Raw genomic sequence first — 21,690 nt, 5'->3', positions numbered from 1 at the left:
TTACATGTTATTTTTGGTCTGGTCTTTCACGAACTTCCTTACACCTAGCCCTTGACTAACACATTCACTCTTGTGAAATACAGATTATAGAGATAATAAATAGATTACTGATTGAAGTTAACTTTATCTCCCTACCAGCATTCCGAGCTGTGGCCGCAGAAGAATGGGATTTGAAGCCAGAGCTTCTCTGGAGCACAGTCTGAGCCGCCCTCAGCTACACATTCATCAAAGGTCTGGAAAAAAGACAAAGCAGCACATGTGAGCCATAAACTCGAGCCTCACCTACCAAATATCTTAATGTGGTAAGTTATTAAATAAATGGCAGTGGATGGGACGGGTAGTGAATTAAAGTGATAGGTTACAAAAACATACTTGAGATACTGAGCAAAGTCAAACATGGGTTGTTCTCACATCTTTGTTTTTTATGCCAATGTTTATAAGAATTCTTTTATTATATGAATGGAACATCCCCCAGATAACAACTTATCCTTGAAATTAAGTACTGGTTTATGTTGAATTTGTGTATTTATATTTTCTATCCCCTTACCGAAGTAAATTAAATAAAAACAAGGTTAAAGATACTCTTTGTGAAACAATTATTTGAAAAGAATATAAAGTAGGACTACACTTAAGTCTTTTCCCCTTTTCTCATTAAAACAAACCAAAAAAATCATTGTACAAAGCAAAAGTGACCCTGGATACTTATGACTTGCATGCCCTCCTCTCCAAATGCATCTGACTAAATTAATTAAAAGGGAAAGAGACTCACAGGTTATGGATCTAAAATTAAATCAACTTCACTTTCTTTAGTACTTACTGTCTGTCACAGGCATTTTTACAGTAGGCGTTATCTATTTGAAATGATATTAAGATGCCAGAGAACAAACTTAAGAGCTCAGGCTGTTGGAGTAGACATCTATAAATACCACCTGTTATTTCTGAGAAGATGGCGTATGTAAAAGTAGAAGGAGAACGCATCCAGAGTCCAGACTCCTGAGTTTCTAGAACCAGGTGTGACCCTGCCTTGAGTAAGTCTTTATGGCTTCCAAACCTCACTTTCTAATCTATAAAATTAGATAAATTCAAAGGTCCCTATCAACCAAAAATCTAGTAAGAATAGGACCCCAAACCCTTAGATCTGACTATGGCTAGGGGTATAGTGGAATAATTATCTTTATTCTGGCAACATTTAAGAGGCAACAGCAAACTGCAGCCCACAATTCATTTGCCCATTTCTTTTACAGATGACCTTCACCATGATATAGGAAAAAGATTTATGACTTGGGTTTGAATCTTGAACCCAGAAAAACGTAAGTTCTGTGTTAGTTTCCTCATCTGAAAAAGGAGGACATAATCTTACTTTGAGGAAGAAATAAAATCATGATTATAAAAGAATCTACCACAAAGAGTGGTTCACTGTAGGCACTCAATAAATGGGATGTGTCTACATTTGTCTTTCTCTCCCCACCTCTCCTCCCTAATAGTCAAATACAATGTTTTGTTGGTTCTTGTTCTCCTTGACCTCCACAGCATTGTCTGTTTCTTTGAACACTCCTCTTTTTTGTTGGTTTTTGTTGGTTCTCTGTACCTTTCTGAATGTACTATCACTATGTTCTTTTAAGGCATGTTTTGGTCCTTCTACCAAGTATGGAAACTCAGCTGTCTTCTCTTTACCCACTCCCTTCCTTAGCTTATTCACACTTCCTTGGCTTCATTTATAATTTCTAGGCAAAAGACTTCCAAATCTGTACCCCCAGATCCATCACCTCTTACCTATCTTCTGATACCTAGTATGCATTTTCATTTGAATTTCCAGTATTACCTCATATTCAGTATTTCTGGCAACAGGATGACATTGCCCCTTGTAATTCAGACTCAAGATCTCAGAACATTTCTTTATTTTTCCTCTCCCTCATTTAACATCCTTGAGGTAATGTCTTTCTAATGCATCTTTTTTTTTTTTTTTCCAATCTTACTTCCATCAGGATCTTACCATGTCATGTCTCCATTCTTACAATCACTTCCTAATTGGGCTCCCTTCCCTCCCTTCCTTCAATCTGCTCTTAGACTACCAGATTAGTCTAAGTAGTCACTTCTAATATCCTCTACTCAGAAAACTTCAGTAGCTTCCAATATCTTTTTAAAAAGAGAAATACAAACTCTTTATCCTGGCTTTAAAGAATGCTTCATAATCTGACCTCAGTGTGTAAGTCTAGCCTTATCTCCATGTATAACTTCCATCTTTACCAGATTAACCTGTTTTACAGTTTCTTAAGCATGTCATATGTACCTGCAAATCCATATATTTTGCTGACTACATTTTCTTCTTCTGAAAGTGCTTCCCTCCACCAATCTAGTTTACATGAAGACTATCTTTCCAATGACTACTCTGGCCTGAAGTCTCTCATTTATTTATTTATTTATTTTTAAAAATTAATTAATTAATTTATTTATTTTTGGCTGCGTTGGGTCTTCGTTTCGGCGTGAGGGCTTTCTCTAGTTGCGGCGAGCGAGGGCCACTCTTCATCGCGGTGCGCGGGCCTCTCACTATCGCGGCCTCTCTTGTTGCAGAGCACAGGCTCCAGACGCGCAAGCTCAGTAGTTGTGGCTCACGGGCCCAATTGCTCCGCGGCATGTGGGATCCTCCCAGACCAGGGCTCGAACCCGTGTCCCCTGCATTGGCAGGCGGATTCTCAACCACTGCACCACCAGGGAAGCCCCATTTTTTTTTAACTCATATAAATGAAATAAATACTGCCTTGTAATAGCCAGCTTTTAGGATCCAGGTATGTTATTTATATATACATCTTTATTTAAAGAACTTGCTTCATGTACTTTGGAAAAAAAATTGTATTATGTTCTCCCCTGAACTATAGAAAACACTTATTGGAGGGATCATGCAGTATGCATTTGTGTCCTCCACAACATACAATATATTGCTATACCAACTGATCGCACAATCATTGTGTCCTCCATAGCATACAATACATTGTTATACCAATTGTTTGCATAATCAATATTTGTAAATGGCTGGAAAGACTGCACTTTGGAGATTTTGCATGAGGATTAAAGGTACAATTCTAGTTGAGATGAAGACAGGGGCAGTAAAATTTTTTCATGAAGCATTTTGACAGTTCCTTAGAGTTCTCTCAAATTCTCTTAGGATTTCCCCCCCACCCCCCAATATATATATATACACACACACATCCATATCAATCTATTTTTTTAAGTGAAAACATCTCAGTTTACACTTAAGACTCAATTAACCCCATTTCAATGGCCATTACATTATGTCTGAAATTTACTAGATGGTCTGATTTAGATTTGCTGGTCTAAGTCACTTTCTAAAAAGTGGTTTTATTATGATTTATGCCACCTTGCAGCTCATAAAAAGAAAACAACCTATGTATCTATCTCTACCATATCTCAGGTTCCAATAAACCCAGTGGTGATATAACAGAAGGTTTCTGATATCACGCCTAATCAATTTCAAACAAATCCTAAATCACAGTACAGTGCTTCTGAAGTTCAGAAGAGGTGCTCTGCTTCATTATACCTCCATCTGAATAGAGTATCAGATGAAAAAGAAATGAATTACTAAGGTGATTGTGAGTGAACTCATAAACTGTACCACCACTGTGTGTGTGTATGTGTGCGTGTAAGATTCAAAGACATTAAAAAGATTTTGCTTAAATGTATTGGGTTGGCCAAAAGGTTTGTTCGTTTTTTTCCATAAGATGGCTCTAGTAGCGCTTAGTTGTCTTTAACTTCATTCGAAACAATTTTGTTAAATTGTGACAGCTGTCATATCAGCGTGCATTTTTAAAAAACATCAAAGTTGGTGAATTTTTGTGTAGTCATTTTAATATTGAAGATGGAAGAAAAAAAGCAACATTTTTGGCATATTATGCTTTATTATTTCAAGAAGGGTAAAAACGCAACTGAAACGCAAAAAAAGATTTGTGCAGTGTATGGAGAAGGTGCTGTGACTGATCGAATGTGTCCAAAGTGGTTTGCGAAGTTTCGTGCTGGAGATTTCTCGCTGGACAATGCTCCACGGTCACGTAGACCAGTTGAAGTTGATAGTGATCAAATCGAGACATTAATTGAGAACAATCAAGGTTATACCACGCGGGAGATAGCCGACGTACTCAAAATATCCAAATCAAGCGTTGAAAATCGTTTGCACCAGCTTGGTTATGTGAATCGCTTTGATGTCAGGGTTCCACATAAGTTAAGCAAAAAAAAACCTTCTTGACTATATTTCCTCATGCTATTCTGTACTTAAATGTAATGAAAATGTTCTATTTTTAAAACAAATTGTGATGGGCGATGAAAAGTGGATACTGTACAGTAATATGGAACAGAAGAGATCGTGGGGCAAGTGAAATGAACCACCACCAACCTCACCAAAGGCCGGTCTTCATCCAAAGAAGTTGATGTTGTGTATATGGTGGGATGGAAGGGAGTCCTCTATTATGAGCTCCTTTCAGAACACCAAACAGTTAATTCCAACAAGTACTGCTCCCAATTAGACCAACTGAAAGCAGCACTCGACGAAAAGCGTCTGGAATTAGTCAACAGAAAACACATAATCTTCCATGAGAATACCGCAAGGCCACATGTTTCTTTGATGACCAGGCAAAAAACTGTTACAGCTTGGCTGGGAAGTTCTGATTCATCCACTGTATTCACCACACATTGCACCTTTGGATTTCTATTTATTCCGGTCTTTACAAAATTCTCTTAATGCAAAAAATTTCAATTCCCTGGAAGACTGTAAAAGGCACCTAGAACGGTTCTTTGCTCAAAAAGATAAAAAGTTTTGGGAAGATGGAATTATGAAGTTGCCTGAAAAATGGCAGAAGGTAGTGGAACAAAATGGTGAATACGTTGTTCAATAAAGTTCTCAGAGAAAATGAAAAATGTGTCTTTTATTTTTACTTTAAAACCAAAGGAACTTTTTGGCCAACCCAATAAGAAAATAGGACATTGAAAGAGGCTGCAGTATTAAAAGTTTCCATAGAGTCACTATATGGAAAAATATGGAAATTTAAATATCCACTATTGGAATTAAAACTGATTAAGCATGCAGGATGGCTATTTTGACCCAAGTTCTCTAGTTAGCCAACTCCTTCTTCCTGTGTTCTAAAATACTAAAAGTATTTTAGTATTTCAAACAAAATCTGTAGATAATCTTCAAGTTTATTTTTGGCCAGTAGTTTAAAATCTGCTAGCCTACTCTGGCAGTATAAGAGTTACCACCAAAATCCATTCTTCCCTTCTTCCACAGTCATAGAGTTTAGCCTCTCTTGCAGGTAGGTATGGCCATATGACTAAGTTCTTGCCAGGAGACTGGGGGCAGAAATGATGTGAGCAAGTTCTGGGTCACTTGGTTAAAAGGAAATTGGTGGGCCTCTAACTTCCCTCCTTCCCATGAGCTGGAAGGCAGATGTCGTGGTGGCCCAAATTAAACCGAGCACATAAGGGCAAGCCCCTGAAGGGTAGCAGAGTAACAATATGGCAGGAACCCAGCTCCCTGAATGACTGTGTGCAGCAAAGCTGCTCTAAAATCCTGGGCCCCTCACCTTTAGGCTTTTATGTATGACAGAAAAAATCTACCTAAACATTTTAATTTCTTTGTTTCAGAAGCATCTACCCTAATTCACCTACCAAACGTTTTACTAGATAATATAAAAGTGGAAAAATAGTTTGGGTTTTGCCTCCTTTATAGTTCCTTCTTATCATTTGGCAGAGGTGTTTCACTCCTATCAACTTAAAAGAAACAACCCAAAGACAGCCAATAGCAAGGAAGATGTAAAGAAAAAAAAAAAAATACGAATAATCAAAAATTGGCGAACATACATGAGTGTGCTAGATCTTAATGTAAAACAGAAATTCTCCTTTTTCTTTCTTTTTTAAAAATTTTTTTCATACTTTATTTATTTTTTATTTTATTTATTTATTATTATTTTTGGCTGCGTTGGGTCTTTGTTGCTGCGCGTGGGCTTTCTCTAGTTGCGGCAAGAGGGGGCTACTCTTCATTGCGGTGTGCGGGCTTCTCTCATCGCGGTGGCTTCTCTTGTTGCAGAGCACAGGCTCTAGGCACGAGGGCTTCAGTAGTTGTGGCACACGGGCTCAGTAGTTGTGGCACACGGGCTCAGTAATTGTGGCACACGGGCTCAGTAGTTGTGGCTCGCGGGCTCTAGAGCACAGGCTCAGTAGTTGTGGTGCACGGGCTTAGCTGCTCCGCAGCATGTGGGATCTTCCTGGACCAGGGCTCAAACCCATGTCCCCTGCATTGGCAGGCGGATTCTTAACCACTGCGCCACCAGGGAAGGCCCTCCTTTTTCTTTATAAATATGTGATGCATAAAGTAAACCAAGCATTTCCTAGTGAGTGAAATCAAGTTAACGAAACTCAGTACCATCTTGACCACATACAGCTCAATGAATCAATCCAATGGTGTCTTAATCAAGATGAACTTCTCCACTGACTCCAACAGTGACATCAGCCCTTGGGCTTCTCTACTCACAGCACAGAAGGCAACTGTCACTCAAATGCTGCCCACCAGAACTTTCCCACTTGTTTGCTAATTTCTATTCACCTCTCCTAAACATTCTGACCACATTTCAGAAATAGAATTTTCTATAAATAAATGTTTTTCTCTTATAAAATTTCTTCTTAAAATAAAAAGCAAAAACAAAACTCAGTTCAGTACACCAGAGAAACAAAAAATTATGATCAGCTTTTTCACTTAAACACCATCTATGCTTAGAAAGAGCAATTCTTTGTGAACTACATACAAATGTTTTTAAAAGCAGGAAATATCAAAATATTCTTTAGACTATTTAGATTATTAGTTTAAATATTTAATTCCTAGAATTGTCGGTTAAAATAATTAAACAAAATTTGATGCTTGATAGTGATGGCAATTATATTTACATTCAAACCCTTTTCTACAAATGACCTTGCTTCATATTTTATACAGAAAACTGAAGCTGAGAGTGAGCTCCCTTGATTCCTGCTTAGATAAAAGCTTATCTGCATCTGCAGCCCCTACTGCCCTCATCTGTAAAAAAGTATTTCCTCCTATCTTTAAATACCCTTTCTCACTCCCTTCTGAGACCCTGCTTCACCAATTTTTCTCCAGTTTCTTCCATCATCACCCCTTGCTCTCTTCAGGTATACTAATATGCCCAAGTATCTGTCGTCTTTAGTAAAACATTTCTCATGTTTTTTGCTCCCTTCAAAGCCAAACTTCTATCTCAAGAGTAGTCTTTCCTCTCAGTCTTAACTTCTCACGGTTACTCCTCAACCCTTTGGATTCCACATAAACACCTTCTCTGACCTCCCCATTGACAAGTCTAAGGGAAAGTTTTAAATTCTCAATTCACTAACCTCTTCGTGATTGAAATTATTTTTCCATGCGTTTCAAGGACTCGCCAGGTTTGTCTTCTTATTCTCCAACCTCAGTCTTCTTGGTGTGCTTCCCTCCCTTTGCCTACGCCTTAAATGTTGTCATTCCCCAGAGCTACATATTTGTACCCCCTCTTCTTCTTCTTCCTTTTTCGTTTGGTCCTCTCTTCATACTCTATATGTTTCCCAAGTGCAATTTCATTCAATACCTTGTTTCAACTCCCACCTAATGCTGATGACTCCCAAATCTATGATTAAGTTCAGATTTATTTCTTGAGACACAAATACATTTCTAGTGGATATTTCCATCTGCTTATACATGACTAAAAATAATGTCCAATTTGAACTCATCGTCTCTTTCTTCAACTTCATTACAACGGACTTTTCTTTCCATTTTCTCTCTTTTGGTGAAAGGAACCACATATATAGTAGTTCGATCAGAAGCCTGGGAAGATGACAGGTCAAGGCTTACTCTGGATTGATTGTACCTTTTACTGAGATAGAGAAACTGGTCTACAACAAAAAGTTATCAAAACTTTAAATATGAACTGCAAAGATATTATATTGCTTTCCTGTGGTGTTTTTTACATATAAAACACTTTCTAAGCAAACAGTAATAAGTTCTCAAATGCTTTTGTATAAAATCCATGTTCCATAAGCAAACCACAGTCAGGGGATTATGAATTGCTAAGCACTATGGAAGCAGTGTTTTGTAAGCCAGTAGTAGGATAGGTAGTGGCTAAGTATGGAATTCTTCTAACCTCATTAATATCTTTTATAAACTAATACATATTTTGAGGTATAATATTCTGAATTCATTATAATTCCTAAAGCTGTCAATAAGTCTAGTTAATTTAGAGTAAGAAATACGAAAAGCAAATTGGGGTAGGAATTGTGATCTCTGAGATCAATGAGTACTTCTTAAGCAAAAACTGATTCTCCTTTAGATTGTTATTTACAGCATGTAACTATACACTCTTTCCATAAGTATAACCCCCTTGGTGTTCTGCTAATAAAACAATAATTAATAAAAATGCTTAATAATCAATAGGATAGTACAAAACTGAAATGTTCATAAGATAAATATTTACATATTTAGAAAATGTGAGTGATGAGAATTATAGGTGTAGTTATTTGGAAGCTGTAAGAAGGCCTATGCTGAAAGAAGGCCTGAGAGACAAACTATTCAAACTTGGGTATTTGGTTAATGTTTTCTTAAAATGAACAAAGTGGGCCTGACACTTGAAAGAAAACAACTGACAGTCTTAGTAGCCCAGCAGTTCTCAACTGGTGCTGTTTTGACCCCCAGGTGACATCTGGCAATGTTTGGAGAACTTCTTCGTTCTCACACCTGGAGGGTGTAGGGGAGATGCTACCAGGTAGAGGTCAGAGATGCTGCTAAACGTCCTACAATGTGTAGGCAGCCCTCACAACAAGGAATTCTCTGGCCGAAAGCAACAATAGTGTCAAGGTGGAGAAATCCTGTGGGTGCCAGTGATAAAAGCTAAGCTTTCAAACTAAAAAATATAAAAATTTAAATTTATTTTTACTTCTTCTGTCACCATAAGCCTGACGGTTTCCCAATACTTAAAGACTTTTCTGATGAGATAAGTGGTGACATTAACGAATGTGAATTTTTGATATTGTATAATAAAATGCGCCAACACTTGGAAGATCCACATAACTCAGTGAACTAATGTGTTCCAAATGACCAATACATGAGGTTAAAAAATTATGCTTGGTTAAAAAATCCATTCAAAGTATGAAATATATCAGTGGATTTTAATGCAGCAGAACATAAAAGGTTAACTGCTATGGTTTCAGATTCCACACTTCAATAACTTTAAGAAACTACTACTAGTTAAGTTTTAGTGTAATATTAAAGAAGAATTTCCACAATTTTCTGAAAAGGCTATTAAAATACTGCCTTTTCTAGTTACATATCTGTGTAAAGCTGAATTTTCTTCATACATTTCACCAAAAGAATGTATTAAATAGACTGATTCAGCAGCAGATACGAAAATCCAGCTGTCTATATTATATTAAATCAGTTGTTTTAAAAATTTGCAAAAATGTAAAATGCCACTATTTATACCTTTTTCTGAAAATGGTTATTTGCATTAAAATATATTATTTATGTTACCATATTATGGTCTCCTACTGTTACTATTAAATTAGTTACTATTTTAAAAATTTCTCAGTCAATTGGCAAATTTACTGATATTGGTAAATATTAACAGAAATAGATATAACCCACATAGATAAAAGCTCCTTGGCAGTCCTCAATAAAAAGAGTAAAAGGAGTTCTGAGACTAAAAAGTTTGAGAACCACTGATTTATACATTGTAGTTCTTGAATGCTGACCTTTGGATTACTAAATATCCCTATTTTCCAGGTATTGGGACAGAGATTAAATTATGCAAAACTCTAGGTATAAAGTTTGAAAAACAGAGTATTTGAAATCTCCCAAATAAAACAAATCTTATGTTCCTTACAAGATCAACTGAAAGCTATCACAGGCATATACATATGACTAAAATGGCTTTGAAATTATTGACAGTGTAACCAGAAATTGGAAATGAAGCCATTGCAAAGTATTTCCAGCCTTAGCCTTTGCCAGGTATTCCCTACATCATCATAGCCACTTTTTAATCCCTGTTTTCTTCAAATACCCTGCCGTCTTCCAAAATGCTATATGCCACGAAGTCTTACCAACTTTACAGATATGAGTTTATTAAAGAAAACTCTTGCCAGTTAAAGATATTAAGGAATTATTTGCAATATAACAACTTTATTTAACTCATTAGGTGCCAGAATGTTACCAACATTTATGTCATGAGAAACAAACCAAATTATTAAAAACGTGTGTTTCAACATGTTTCAAGACTGAAAAGGTCTATTTTGCCTGTCACAAAACAAAGTAATTCTTTACTTTGATAAAGCATTTGAAGATGGCCCTGTCCTCATGAGAATTAAGGTAATACAATAGTATTTTGCTGATGTTACTAATATTACATCTAAATAAACAGGTGTATTAATATGTATTTTATAATGACATAAAAAAACAAACCAAGACCTATCATCATTAGGGTGACGATTGGTTCAATCTCCAGGCTGGAGAGGGCACACCTACCTAAAGCTTTCAAAGATGAAAGGGAGACTACGTTAAAATATCTGCCTGGGTTTTTCTGTGAGCATTGAATATACAACTTTGGGACACCTCTCATATAAAAATATCGAGTGACATGTTGCTTTCCCTCCCTCCTTTTTCAAGGGTATAGAGAGGTTAAGACTGTGAGCTCTGGAATTGGAGTGCTTGCATTTAAATTCCTGCACCACCATTTACTGGTAGAATAACACTGGGCAAGGTACTTAACCTTTCTGTGCCCCAGTTTCCTTATCTGTGAAATGGACACAACAACAGCAACTATCCCATAAAATTGTTGTACAGGCCACCTGAAAAAATACATAACATGTGACTTAAAACAGAGCTTGATAAACAAGAAGCACTCAATAGATGTGAGCTATTATTGTTGTTATATTAAGTATTATTGTTACCTAATTCCCTAAACTACATAGGATAGCAACCACAAAACCACGGTATCCAGGGCTGACGTGATGTGATACATGTAGGAACCTACATGACTGTGAATCTTTTCCTTACCAACACTAACATTCCTTTAGGTGAAGGAGGGAGATGGATACTAACAATTACTGAGTAAGAGATAGTACAAATGATAGGGCTAAAATTAAAAAAGAAAGTAGTTAGCATTGAAGTGAATTTAGAAATAACTAACAATAAATTTTAAAGTACTAGGTCACAAAAGCTTTATATTACAGATTTTACAAAATTTTACAGACTCTCCATAATAATATAATTATATATATTTTTTCTAGAAGATTATATAATACTAAGAGATGAGTGGACGCTGAAAAAAAAGGGTACTGTTTGGATCAGTACCTTCTGTCTAAAACCTTGAGACTAAGGAAAGAAATAGCAGTTTCTAGGAAACATAAACAGATAAATAAAACAAAAGAACCATTGCCTTCTCATGTGACAGAGGGCACATCCAACGTAGAAAAAAATTAATTGTTGGGTGTTAATTACTATAATACATCAAGTATCTAGCATCACCACTACGCAACACTTTAGGTTTAAAAGGTGCAGAATTCCCTCACTGAGCCATTTGCTGAACGCGTACAGATGAACTAGGCACTGTACTCATACTAGATATGGAGGAGACAAAGGTGAAGGAAATATAGCGCCTGCTTCAGGACGTTCACAGCCTTTTGGAGAAGACATATATGTAAACAAATAATTCAAGTATAACAAAATAAATATTTAAAAAATAGCGATTTGAATGGAGTGCTCTGGGAACTTTGAAAGGGACACGGCTCACTGCCAGAAAAGACTTTATGAAAGAGGTAACATTTGAGCTGGATCTTAGAGGTGAACAAAGAGTTTTCCAGAGTGAAGGAGAGACATTCTAAATATAGGGAACAACACGTGTGCAAAAAGTATGAAGTAATAAGTTTGGAGGACGGTGACATTTCAGGTAAGGCACGGGTGCCTGAGGGGAAAATGAGGCAGGAGCAGGAGGTCTCAGGCTATGTCAGACTGCATCTCCTGTGCCTTGGGCAATCCTGTGAGCAATGAGGTCCCAGTAAAGGTATTCCACCAGAAAAGTGACACAGTTTGGTTTCTTAGAAAAACAAGTCTGGGGCTACTCTGGAGGACGCACTTAAATAGAAGACAACTCAAATCTGAACCTGCTAAGTAAGAACCCTGTTAAGCTATTATTCTCATCTTGCCTGAAAAAATAAGCTGCTTTAACAAAATAGTGTCCCTAAACAGATGATCACAAATCAACGTAAACTGCCATCATCAAGATTAAGAGAACCAAACTATTACACAAATATATCATATTAATGAATTATTATAGTGATCTCATAGAAAATTATTAATAGGGCTATAATAAAACAAATATTCAGCTCTAGAACAAAAGTAAAATATTTTTTAAAAGGACAAAATACTATATATACTCCAAAATATCAACTACAAAGTAGTTTTACTTTTACTTCTTCATACTTTTGGGTTCTTTTGAAATTTTCCACAATAAGCAAGGAATATATTTATAATCATTAATAAATTTTAAAAGCATTCACTGTTCATTGCATTTCATAAACAATTATCTTTATAAAAATTCTAAAACTAAAATATTACCTTTTTGTCCCCTTGTTTTCGTCTTCTTAACCCTGGTCTATAATCATCTCCAAATCTCAGAAAGTAATAGTAAGAAACCAGCCTCTCAATAGGATCCCTTATGACATTAATGTAAATTGGCTTCTTCTTCACACCAAATCTGAAATAGAGCAAAATTTAAAAGGTGAAATCAACCCTTTCATTCTGTTTGGGGTGTCCTGAAATTGAAGTTTGAGGTATTAATTCTATATGGAAAAAAACATGAGCTAATTTAAATAAAATACAGTATGTGGAGGTTAGAAAATATTTTAGGATTATATTACAAAAAAGTAAATAAGAAATAAGAATTTTAAAATTACAGCTGAAGATAAAGGAGAGAAGGGAAAATTGAGTGACAAATAATTTTAAATTTTACTAGCAAGAATTACATAAAACATTTCAATTTCACATAGCAATGATTTCTCACTTCTGACCCACAAAACTAGATAAACATTATCAATGGATACAGCAGAAGTCCACACAAGCACGATCATTTGAGCCTAACTTCTGTGACGCTAATTTTAAAGACAAGATAGAAGTGAAAAACATTAAGTCTTCAGCATTATTTCCTTAGGGAATGATAGAGAGTTGGAGGAACACAGAAGGAGTATACTTTAGCCACCCTTGCACATCCTAGAATTGTCTAGCTGATTCCTGTTCTAATATCCTCACTTATCCCAGCCTTAAACCTTAGTGTTATCCTGACTCTCCTTTATTCTTCTTTAGCACGGTTACCAGGTCCTTCTGATTTTTTCTTTTGTAGGCTTTCTCAGAGATTTGACCTGTCTTCCTCACTTCCTTTCTTGTCACAACTGCCCTCTTGGTAGGCCTCTTGCTTGGATTACTGCAATAATTGATGGTTTTATAATAAGAAGAATTGGTTTTCTTGCATCCAGTCTCTCTCCCTTTCAGTCTACCTTCATACCAATTCTCAACTGATATTTCCTAATTTATTAGATCACTCTTCTTAGAAACCTGAAATACCCCTACTGTTTATGTTGACTTCAAACCCAAACTCCTTTGCTTGGTTGTTAATGTCTGCTTGGCTTATGTCTTGTCCACCTTACTTATCTAACTTTATTTTCAACTCTCCTCAAACAAGAAACATCTATCTGTTACAGTTAGGCCCACCTCTTCTGCTTCCCGACAACTCCTATTTCTCCTTACATGCCTTTGCTCATTCTATCTTCCTTAACTAGAATGCCTTTCTCATTTTCTTATTCTTTCTATTACATTCATTCATTCAAAAAATACCTTTTTGTGTATCCAATATATGCCAGGAACTATTCTAATATTAGGAAAACAGCAGTGAAAAAAAAGGACAAAATTCCTCGTCCTTCTGGAGTTAACATTCTACTTGGGAGAGACAGAACATAAACCAAAAAATAAGTAAATATGTTAGATGGCAAAAATACTAAGGAGAGAAATGATGCAGTGCATGGAATAGGGAGAAGTGGGGAGAGTACAATTCAAAACAGGGTTTTCCAGGGAGGCAGCACTATTACTATGTGATGAGAAGAGAGCCATGTAGATATCTAGGAGAAAGTGTTCCAGGAAGATAAGGCTTCGAAGTATGAGGGCCCCAAAGCAGCTAAGTGCCAGGCATTTCTGAGGACCAGCAAGGAGGTCAATCTGGCTGCAGCAGAATCAGGAAGGGGAGAGTAACAGAGAATGGAAGTGGAGAGATGGGGGTGGTGGTAGAGGACGTGCAGATCACGTGGGCCTTGTAGAGCATGTTAAGTATCAGGAGGGAGGCCTCCCTGAGTCAGCAGAGAAGTGTCACGATATGGAATCTGATGTACAGCATGGTGACTATAATGAACAATACTGTACCTACTGTATACTTGAAAGTTGCTATGTCAGTAGGTTTTAAATGTTCTCATCACGACAGCAGCAACAACAACAAAATGGTAATCATGTGAGGTGAGGATGTGTTAACTAACCTTATTGTGGTAAACATCTCACAATATATGTGCATAGCAAATCGTCACATCGTACACCTTAAACTTACACCATGTTATATGTCAATTATGTGTCAATAAAGCCGGGGGGAAAAAGGTTACTGGCTGTTGTTTTGGAATAAACTGAAGCGGGCAATAACAAAATCTTGTGAAGTCTAGGAAGTCTTCCTGATGACTCCAGCACACAGTGCTATCTGCTTTCATTTGACACCTGCACCCAGGAGCTATTGCTATCAGGCAGTTTTACTCTTGGCTTGTCCTGCTATAGTGTTTCTCTTGTAAGTCTTTCCTCCCCAATAGCATTATAAGCCACTTGAGGGTAGGCACAGTGCTTCACACTTCCTTTATATATTTCACAGGGCCTGGTATACATAAATACTTGCCCGCTGGTTAGTACTATTTGAAAGATTAAAAAAATATTAGCAATCTCTCTAAAACTGGGAATCACAGAGAGAAATGAGAAAAGTAAGCTTAAGCTGTATGACTCAATAAGGGATAGTGAAAGTTGCTTATTCTCTTGACAATCTTGATAGGTTCACTCGTCTGTCCACAGAAACCCTCAAATTAGCTAACTACTTATAACGAATTTCCCTTCTTACTAAAATCTTTTTTCAAAGGCACTAAAAAGCACACAACTAACCTAACTAGTTTCACATTTTCCCCTTACTTCTGCCTGTTACAATAAATGTCTTACGCACAGCAGGCATTCTATAAGTGTTTTATACTAAATGCTTAAGCAAATGAGTAGTGAAAAGAGGCCACAGAAGAGAAAAAAGCCAGGTGCCTGGATATAACTCGATTCTTTTAGCCTCTGAATTATTGTAAATTAACTGAACAGGAAGTCCTAACTTACAAACAAGCTGTATTCTATAAAATTGCTTTGTGTGTAAAAAGGGGTCAACTCTCCTGAATTCTAGTCCTTTTCTCACCATTAAGTAAGTGTAAGTCTAAGTCACTAAAATCCTTTGTACATACGGGAATACTGAAAACTACACAGAACTTTTTGGTAAAACATTATTATATTAAATTTGTGAGTTGGTTTATTAGAACTTGGGACGTATTTTTTTCACTGAACAACTCATAAACCTATAAAACCAACAATTCAGTAAAAAATTTTTTTCACAGATTTTTAAAGGAAGAAACAGTGTTGTTGCAAGTATATGGCACTGTCAAATTAGGTATCAGGGTAGAAGCTCCATGAGAGCAGAGGATTGTTTCTCTCTTGTTCATGGCTTTATCACTAGTGTTCAGAAAGGTGTCAGAAACATAGGTGTTGGATATTAGAATTAGGTTGAATAGACCGTTGTGAACTGGCCACTTACAAAAGCCTTTTTGTGGGACAGTGCACCCACTAGTGAGAAGAGGGTAGGTAGGGAGGTATCAGGGATACATAGTTGCTACGTTAACTGCTAGAGCTGAGTCTTGTAAGAGGAATCTAAAAGGGGGAAGCACAGGGCAGTGGGGCAATGACTCCATTCTTAAGACTGTGGGATTCCCTGGGAACCTCCTTTATCATCTCCGTTATTAGCCACAGATCCACGTGAACTATTCCCTTGGGAATTACCTCGTCCCAGAACATCTCCTACCAATGCCTCTTCTTTTTTGCTTTCTCCTAGTCCCTGACATGTGGAACAGATAGCAATGCTTACCAAGTAGAAGTGAAAGGGGGATATGGCATTTGACAAAACACTTCCTGCTGTCTGGGAAATGACTTTCTGGGGCATGGCTTTGGGTGGTGCTTATATGTATGAAACATGATTTTAATGAGATAACCTATGTGAACTTATTCTGAAATGGCTAAGAACTATTATTTGTAAGTTAGGGTATGGCTGTATAGACATAAAGGCAAGGAATTATAACTGAAAACAGGCATGACAAAAGAGCATCAGGCCATTCAGCTCAGCTAGTTAGGAAACAAGCATCCTCTTAAGTTTGTATGTTTAAAACTTTTGCCAAACAGGTAGTTTTGTACCAGTGGAAAAATATGTTCTGTAGTTGCAGACTCCAGCTTTAACCCTGGTCAGTCATCTGAGCTGTTCCTCAGGAGGGCTCAGATGGAAGAGCAGAAAACCCATCTTCCCTCCAGGAAACTAAACTATCATTGACCCATTAGAACATAATCTTCCTAGGAAGAGAACAGCAGATTTGGTATGAATCTGCAATGTTATATGGCGATCAAAAGGGAAAAAATATAATCTGAGCAGCTGGTTGGTAAGAAACCTTATTCTTGCCATGTCAGCATACATGTACGACAGCGAGAGAGACAAACCAGGCACATTTCCTTACACCCACACTCTGTATAGCCTAGATAGATGAATGAACAGCAAGAATAGCTAAAAGAACAAGTGCATACTCAGAACTTTTGAAAGGAACCTTGTCAACTGGCTAGACAAAGTCTAAATGGAAGATGATGAAGCTGAAGGAGGGCTGAATAGCCTTTGGGAAGCATTACGCTTTGAGATTTCTGCTTCATACCAGATTTAACACTTCTAGTTAATCAGCAGTCTCACAGGGGGAAAAAAGATATCTTATACAGTCAACCTGTGGTTGGACGAATCTGTGGATGCGGAACCTGCAAATAACAAGGGAGGACTGTACATATTTATTCTGGACTCTCTTATCCCTAAAGCGTACATAGAAACCTTCAAATCCTTCTAGTGGTAAGTTCCCATTGTCTTGTTTCAAAAATAGTGAATGGCCTGTTGGTATTTATTGGTCCCACTGATAATGATGTTAAGAATAAAAGATTTTTAAAATAATTATTTACCTCTTAAAAAGAGCATTCATCTATTAAAATGGCCCAAATTTTAAAAAGGGGGGAGTGTGGTCCAACAATACCGAAGGCTGGTAAGGATACACAGCAACTGGAACTCTCGTGCACTTTTGGTGAGACTGCAAAATAATAAAGCCACTTGGGAAAAGAGCTTAGCTGTGTCTTACAGAGCTACCATACAATCCAGCAATCCCACTTCTAGGTTCTCCCCAAGAGAAATGAATACATTGTGTCCACACAAAACCTGTATGCAAATGTTTTGACAACTTTATTCATAATCACCAAAAGCTGGAAACAACCCAAGTATCCAGGAACTGGTAGATGGACAGTAAGGATGGTGGTGCCTCCATCCTTACTACTCAGTAAGGAACTAACTACTGATACATGCATCAAATTGGATGAATGTCAAAAGCATTATGCTAAGTGAAAGAAGCCAGGTTCAAAAGACTTGGTGACTGACTAGATATATGTGGCAAAGAAAAGCGTTGTTCAATATGACTCTAAAGTTTCTTGCTTGGATGTCTTGATAAATAAAAATGGGTAAACTTCCCAAAAGAGAACATTGGAGGCAAAGAGAGGATCTTGAGCAATGCCTTATTAGGACTTGGGAATAAGGAGGGCCAGCACAGACTCAGACAGGGAGAAGAAAACACCAGTAAGACAACATGGTAACTGAACGAAGACAGAGTTTTAAAAGAGCCTAACACAGCTCTGTGTGAGTCACAAACTAACTGCTTCACATACATTATCATATTTAATCCGCACAACCACCCATGAAGTAGTTACTTTAATTATCCTCATTTTACAAATGGGGAAACTGAAGATCTGAAGTCATGTGGCTGAGACTGCTGAGCTGGGAAGGAACTGAGGGGGATTTAACTAGAAATCTGACTTGAGAGATCGCTCCTTAGCATCTACAGGATCAATGCTACAGAAAGAGCTAGTAATACAAATCAATAAAAAGCCAACTCTCGCATATTACTTGCAATGATTAAAATAATTTTTAAAATGTTTCTACAGTGTTTGTGACATATTTGTTGAAAGTTGTAGAAAGTGGTGCAAACTTCAACTGGTTCAGCAGATAAGTACAAGGCAAAAGGGACAATCTCACATGAATCTACATACTACCAAACTCTATTTAAGCCTAAAATATTGTCACTTTATTACTCTCTAGGATATTTTAAACCTAGTGAAATATTTAGTTATTTGTTTCTTGTCCCGACATATCTGTTTCTTTACTGATTTACCTCAGTTGTGCTGAAAAAGGCAACAGGGGTGATACAGAGAAACCAAAATGATGGTGATGAAAACGCATACGCATTCCTGGGGATGACCACAAAGGTACACACCTGACGTGGACCTGAATAAAACTGACTGTTGGATCAAGAATAATTTCCAAATATCTTTCTAAGACCGGATGCTGACATATGACCCTAGGTAGCTAGATCATAAAAAAATCTCAGCAGAGTCTGATCAAAAACAGCATTAAAATAGTTTTCTTTTAGCTGGACATTATCCTCTATAAAGGAAAATGTTCTGAAAAAGGTTTTTGAAAGAGATGTTCAAATGTTTTTCTTTTGTATAAAATTTGAAGAAAATCAAAGTGGGAGTGATAGATGCTGCTGATAAATGAGTGGTATAAATTTAAAAGGGAGGATAAGCTGTAATATTTTCACTGTTTATAATGAACCATAATGAAGTGATAATAATAGTAAAAAAAGGGGTTTCAGTGAACTCACCGAGGACAAGAACTGCAACTTATTCAACTTTATATTGCCTGCACCCTAGCACAATTTGAAAATGTCTAGCCTACACAATTTTTTTCCACTGGAAAATTTCTAAATTTATGATGTTAGCATATCTGCATTATTTTAAAATGGTTTGTTCACCAATTAAAAAAAAAACAGTAATTAAACACTAAAGGGAAAAATGGAAGGAAGAACTAGGAAATGTGCTTAAAAAAATAAGGATAGAGTTAAGACAAAAAGGAATAAGACAGGACAGGAATGCAAATATGTAACAAGAAGATATTTTTGTTATTATTCTAAAGTTCTGAATAAAAACAGATAAACCAAAACAGATAACTGTAACCAAAACACAGCTTGAGCAGATATAAACTTGCAAATAAAATGTGTGCTTCTTAGTGATCAGTCTAAATTAGAAACCTAAATTAATTAACCTAAACCTAAATGAATACTTTATTTAATACTTTATCTTACTGCCTGGATTTCCTGGGGTATCCTGGGTTTGTACTCTCTTTAGTGTTTCTGCTAAGGCAGTTGAAAAGCTATGTGACTAAATATCTCTTTCATCAAATTTGACCATTTTCTCCTGAAGGCAAGTATTTTAATGGACTCCACAAAGTACTACACCAGTCAAGAATATGTTTTAAAGAATAAAATATTTTAAAAATTGGTAAAGTGATGTTCCTTTCCTCTTCCTTACTCATTCATGGTGAGTATGACAAACTAAAAATTATTTTAAAAGATACTAGTTACATCTAAAATAGTTTGTGACTATATACATCAAAATATATTTCCGCCTGTTGATTTTTTTAAGGTATTTGTTTAACATCTTGTAAAGGTCTATTAAAGTTTTTCACAATACATATTGCTTCCAATAAAATGAAACACATTATGAAAATATTCAAACCCTTAAATGTTCATGTTAATATTTAATAAATGAGATTAATCTTTCCAAGAACCTTTATACTTTTTTAACTGCAAAAACCCTAGCATACACCAGAGCTTCATTCTAAGTATAAGACGTTTGCCCAAAGCAAAAGCACTCAATATATTATTTAAATAATGAAAACCTCAAGTATGAGAAACCAAGCTGTGTGTGGAAAAAAAATAAATCATTTAGGTGAAAAGGTAACAAACATTCAATTGAAGGATAATGCAGCCCTGAGGGAAAATATGCATATGAATGAAGTTTATGAAATTGGTCCAATGCCTCTGCAAAGAAAAAATAATTAGTTTATTTTAAAGCTGCCTATAAAATGTTTTCAATATTGCTGTATGAATTATTTATAGAAAAATGTACATCTAACTTTAAAGTGACCACTTTACTGTAAGATGTTGAGTGCTGTGGAAGAAACTAGCAATAAGAATATATTGTTCTATGTATGTAATATTTGGGAGATTCCTTTTAATTACAGGCTTTTCAAAAAAGTTCAGATTTATTATCAATGTGAATCAGTAATATTTCATTCAACTCCTTTTCAAATTTGAGAAGTTAAAATGACAGTGGGATATCAATTAAATTTTTGGATTTTACACAGAATGCTCTTTCAAGTTGACAAATACATGAGGGTGTATTACTTTGAAGTCATGACTGCTAATGCAATGACTGAGCAAACATGTCTAAGCTTAAATAATTTAAAAATCTATTTTTAATGTTTTTGAAGTTAGTGCAGAGTTTGATTAGGGAAAAAATCCGCATTTAAGGTTTTCCTATAATGATACTCGATGTGCTACGTAAAACGTTTAAATGGATTCACCAAGCCACATATGTTTACAGAATATTCCTTTGACCAGTTTTCTGATTAGTACTTAATGCGGCACAGACTCTAGGGGGAACCACATAGTGCTTGGATACTATACGTAAGCCTGTTGTTTTATGAACTTTTCTTGAGAGAATTATGATAGCAATACCTTGATCCCATGCCTCCCCAAAAACATGGAAAATGAGAGTTAGTTATGTGCAGATTCAGGCAAATCACTATAAAGGAAAATCACTTTAAAAAAAAGTGTCTTTAAGGAAATCAAAAAATACCTAGAAACAAATGACAATGAAAACACAACAACCCAAAACCTATGGGATGCAGCAAAAGCAGTTCTAAGAGGGAAGTTTATAGCAATACAATCCTACCTCAAGAAACAAGAAACATCTCAAACAACCTAACCTTACATCTAAAGCAATTAGAGAAAGAAGTACAAAAAAAAACCCAAAGTTAGCAGGAGGAAAGAAATCATAAAGATCAGATCAGAAATAAATGAAAAAGAAATGAAGGAGACGATAGCAAAGATCAATAAAACTAAAAGCTGGTTCTTTGAGAAGATAAAACAAAATTGATAAACCATTAGCCAGACTCATCAAGCAAAAAGGGAGAAGACTCAAATCAATAGAATTAGAAATGAAAAGGGAGAAGTACAACTGACACTGCAGAAATACAAAGGATCATGAGAGATTACTACAAGCAACTATATGCCAATAAAATGGACAACCTGGAAGAAACGGACAAATTCTTAGAAAAGCACAACCTTCCAAGACTGAACCAGGAAGAAATAGAA

The 21,690-nt window shown here is 36.2% G+C and overlaps 1 protein-coding gene across 2 annotated transcripts in view; it reads right to left on the bottom strand.

Moving 5' to 3' along the window:
- Window positions 1-21,690, bottom strand: part of HS2ST1 (heparan sulfate 2-O-sulfotransferase 1) — a 199,106-nt gene that overhangs the window by 7,091 nt on the left and 170,325 nt on the right. For both annotated transcript variants that reach the window (XM_068540242.1, XM_068540243.1), the window contains exons 4-5: window positions 12,644-12,782; window positions 136-233 (exon numbers count right to left, since the gene is read on the bottom strand). In XM_068540242.1, coding sequence (XP_068396343.1) covers window positions 136-233; window positions 12,644-12,782 — 237 coding nt within the window. The remainder of the gene's footprint in view (window positions 1-135; window positions 234-12,643; window positions 12,783-21,690) is intronic.

The sequence above is a fragment of the Eschrichtius robustus genome, chromosome 3, assembly GCF_028021215.1.
Source record: "Eschrichtius robustus isolate mEscRob2 chromosome 3, mEscRob2.pri, whole genome shotgun sequence".
Lineage (NCBI taxonomy): Eukaryota > Metazoa > Chordata > Mammalia > Artiodactyla > Eschrichtiidae > Eschrichtius > Eschrichtius robustus.
The sequence above is the reverse complement of the archived record's forward strand: the minus strand, read 5'-3'. Positions and strand labels throughout refer to the sequence as shown.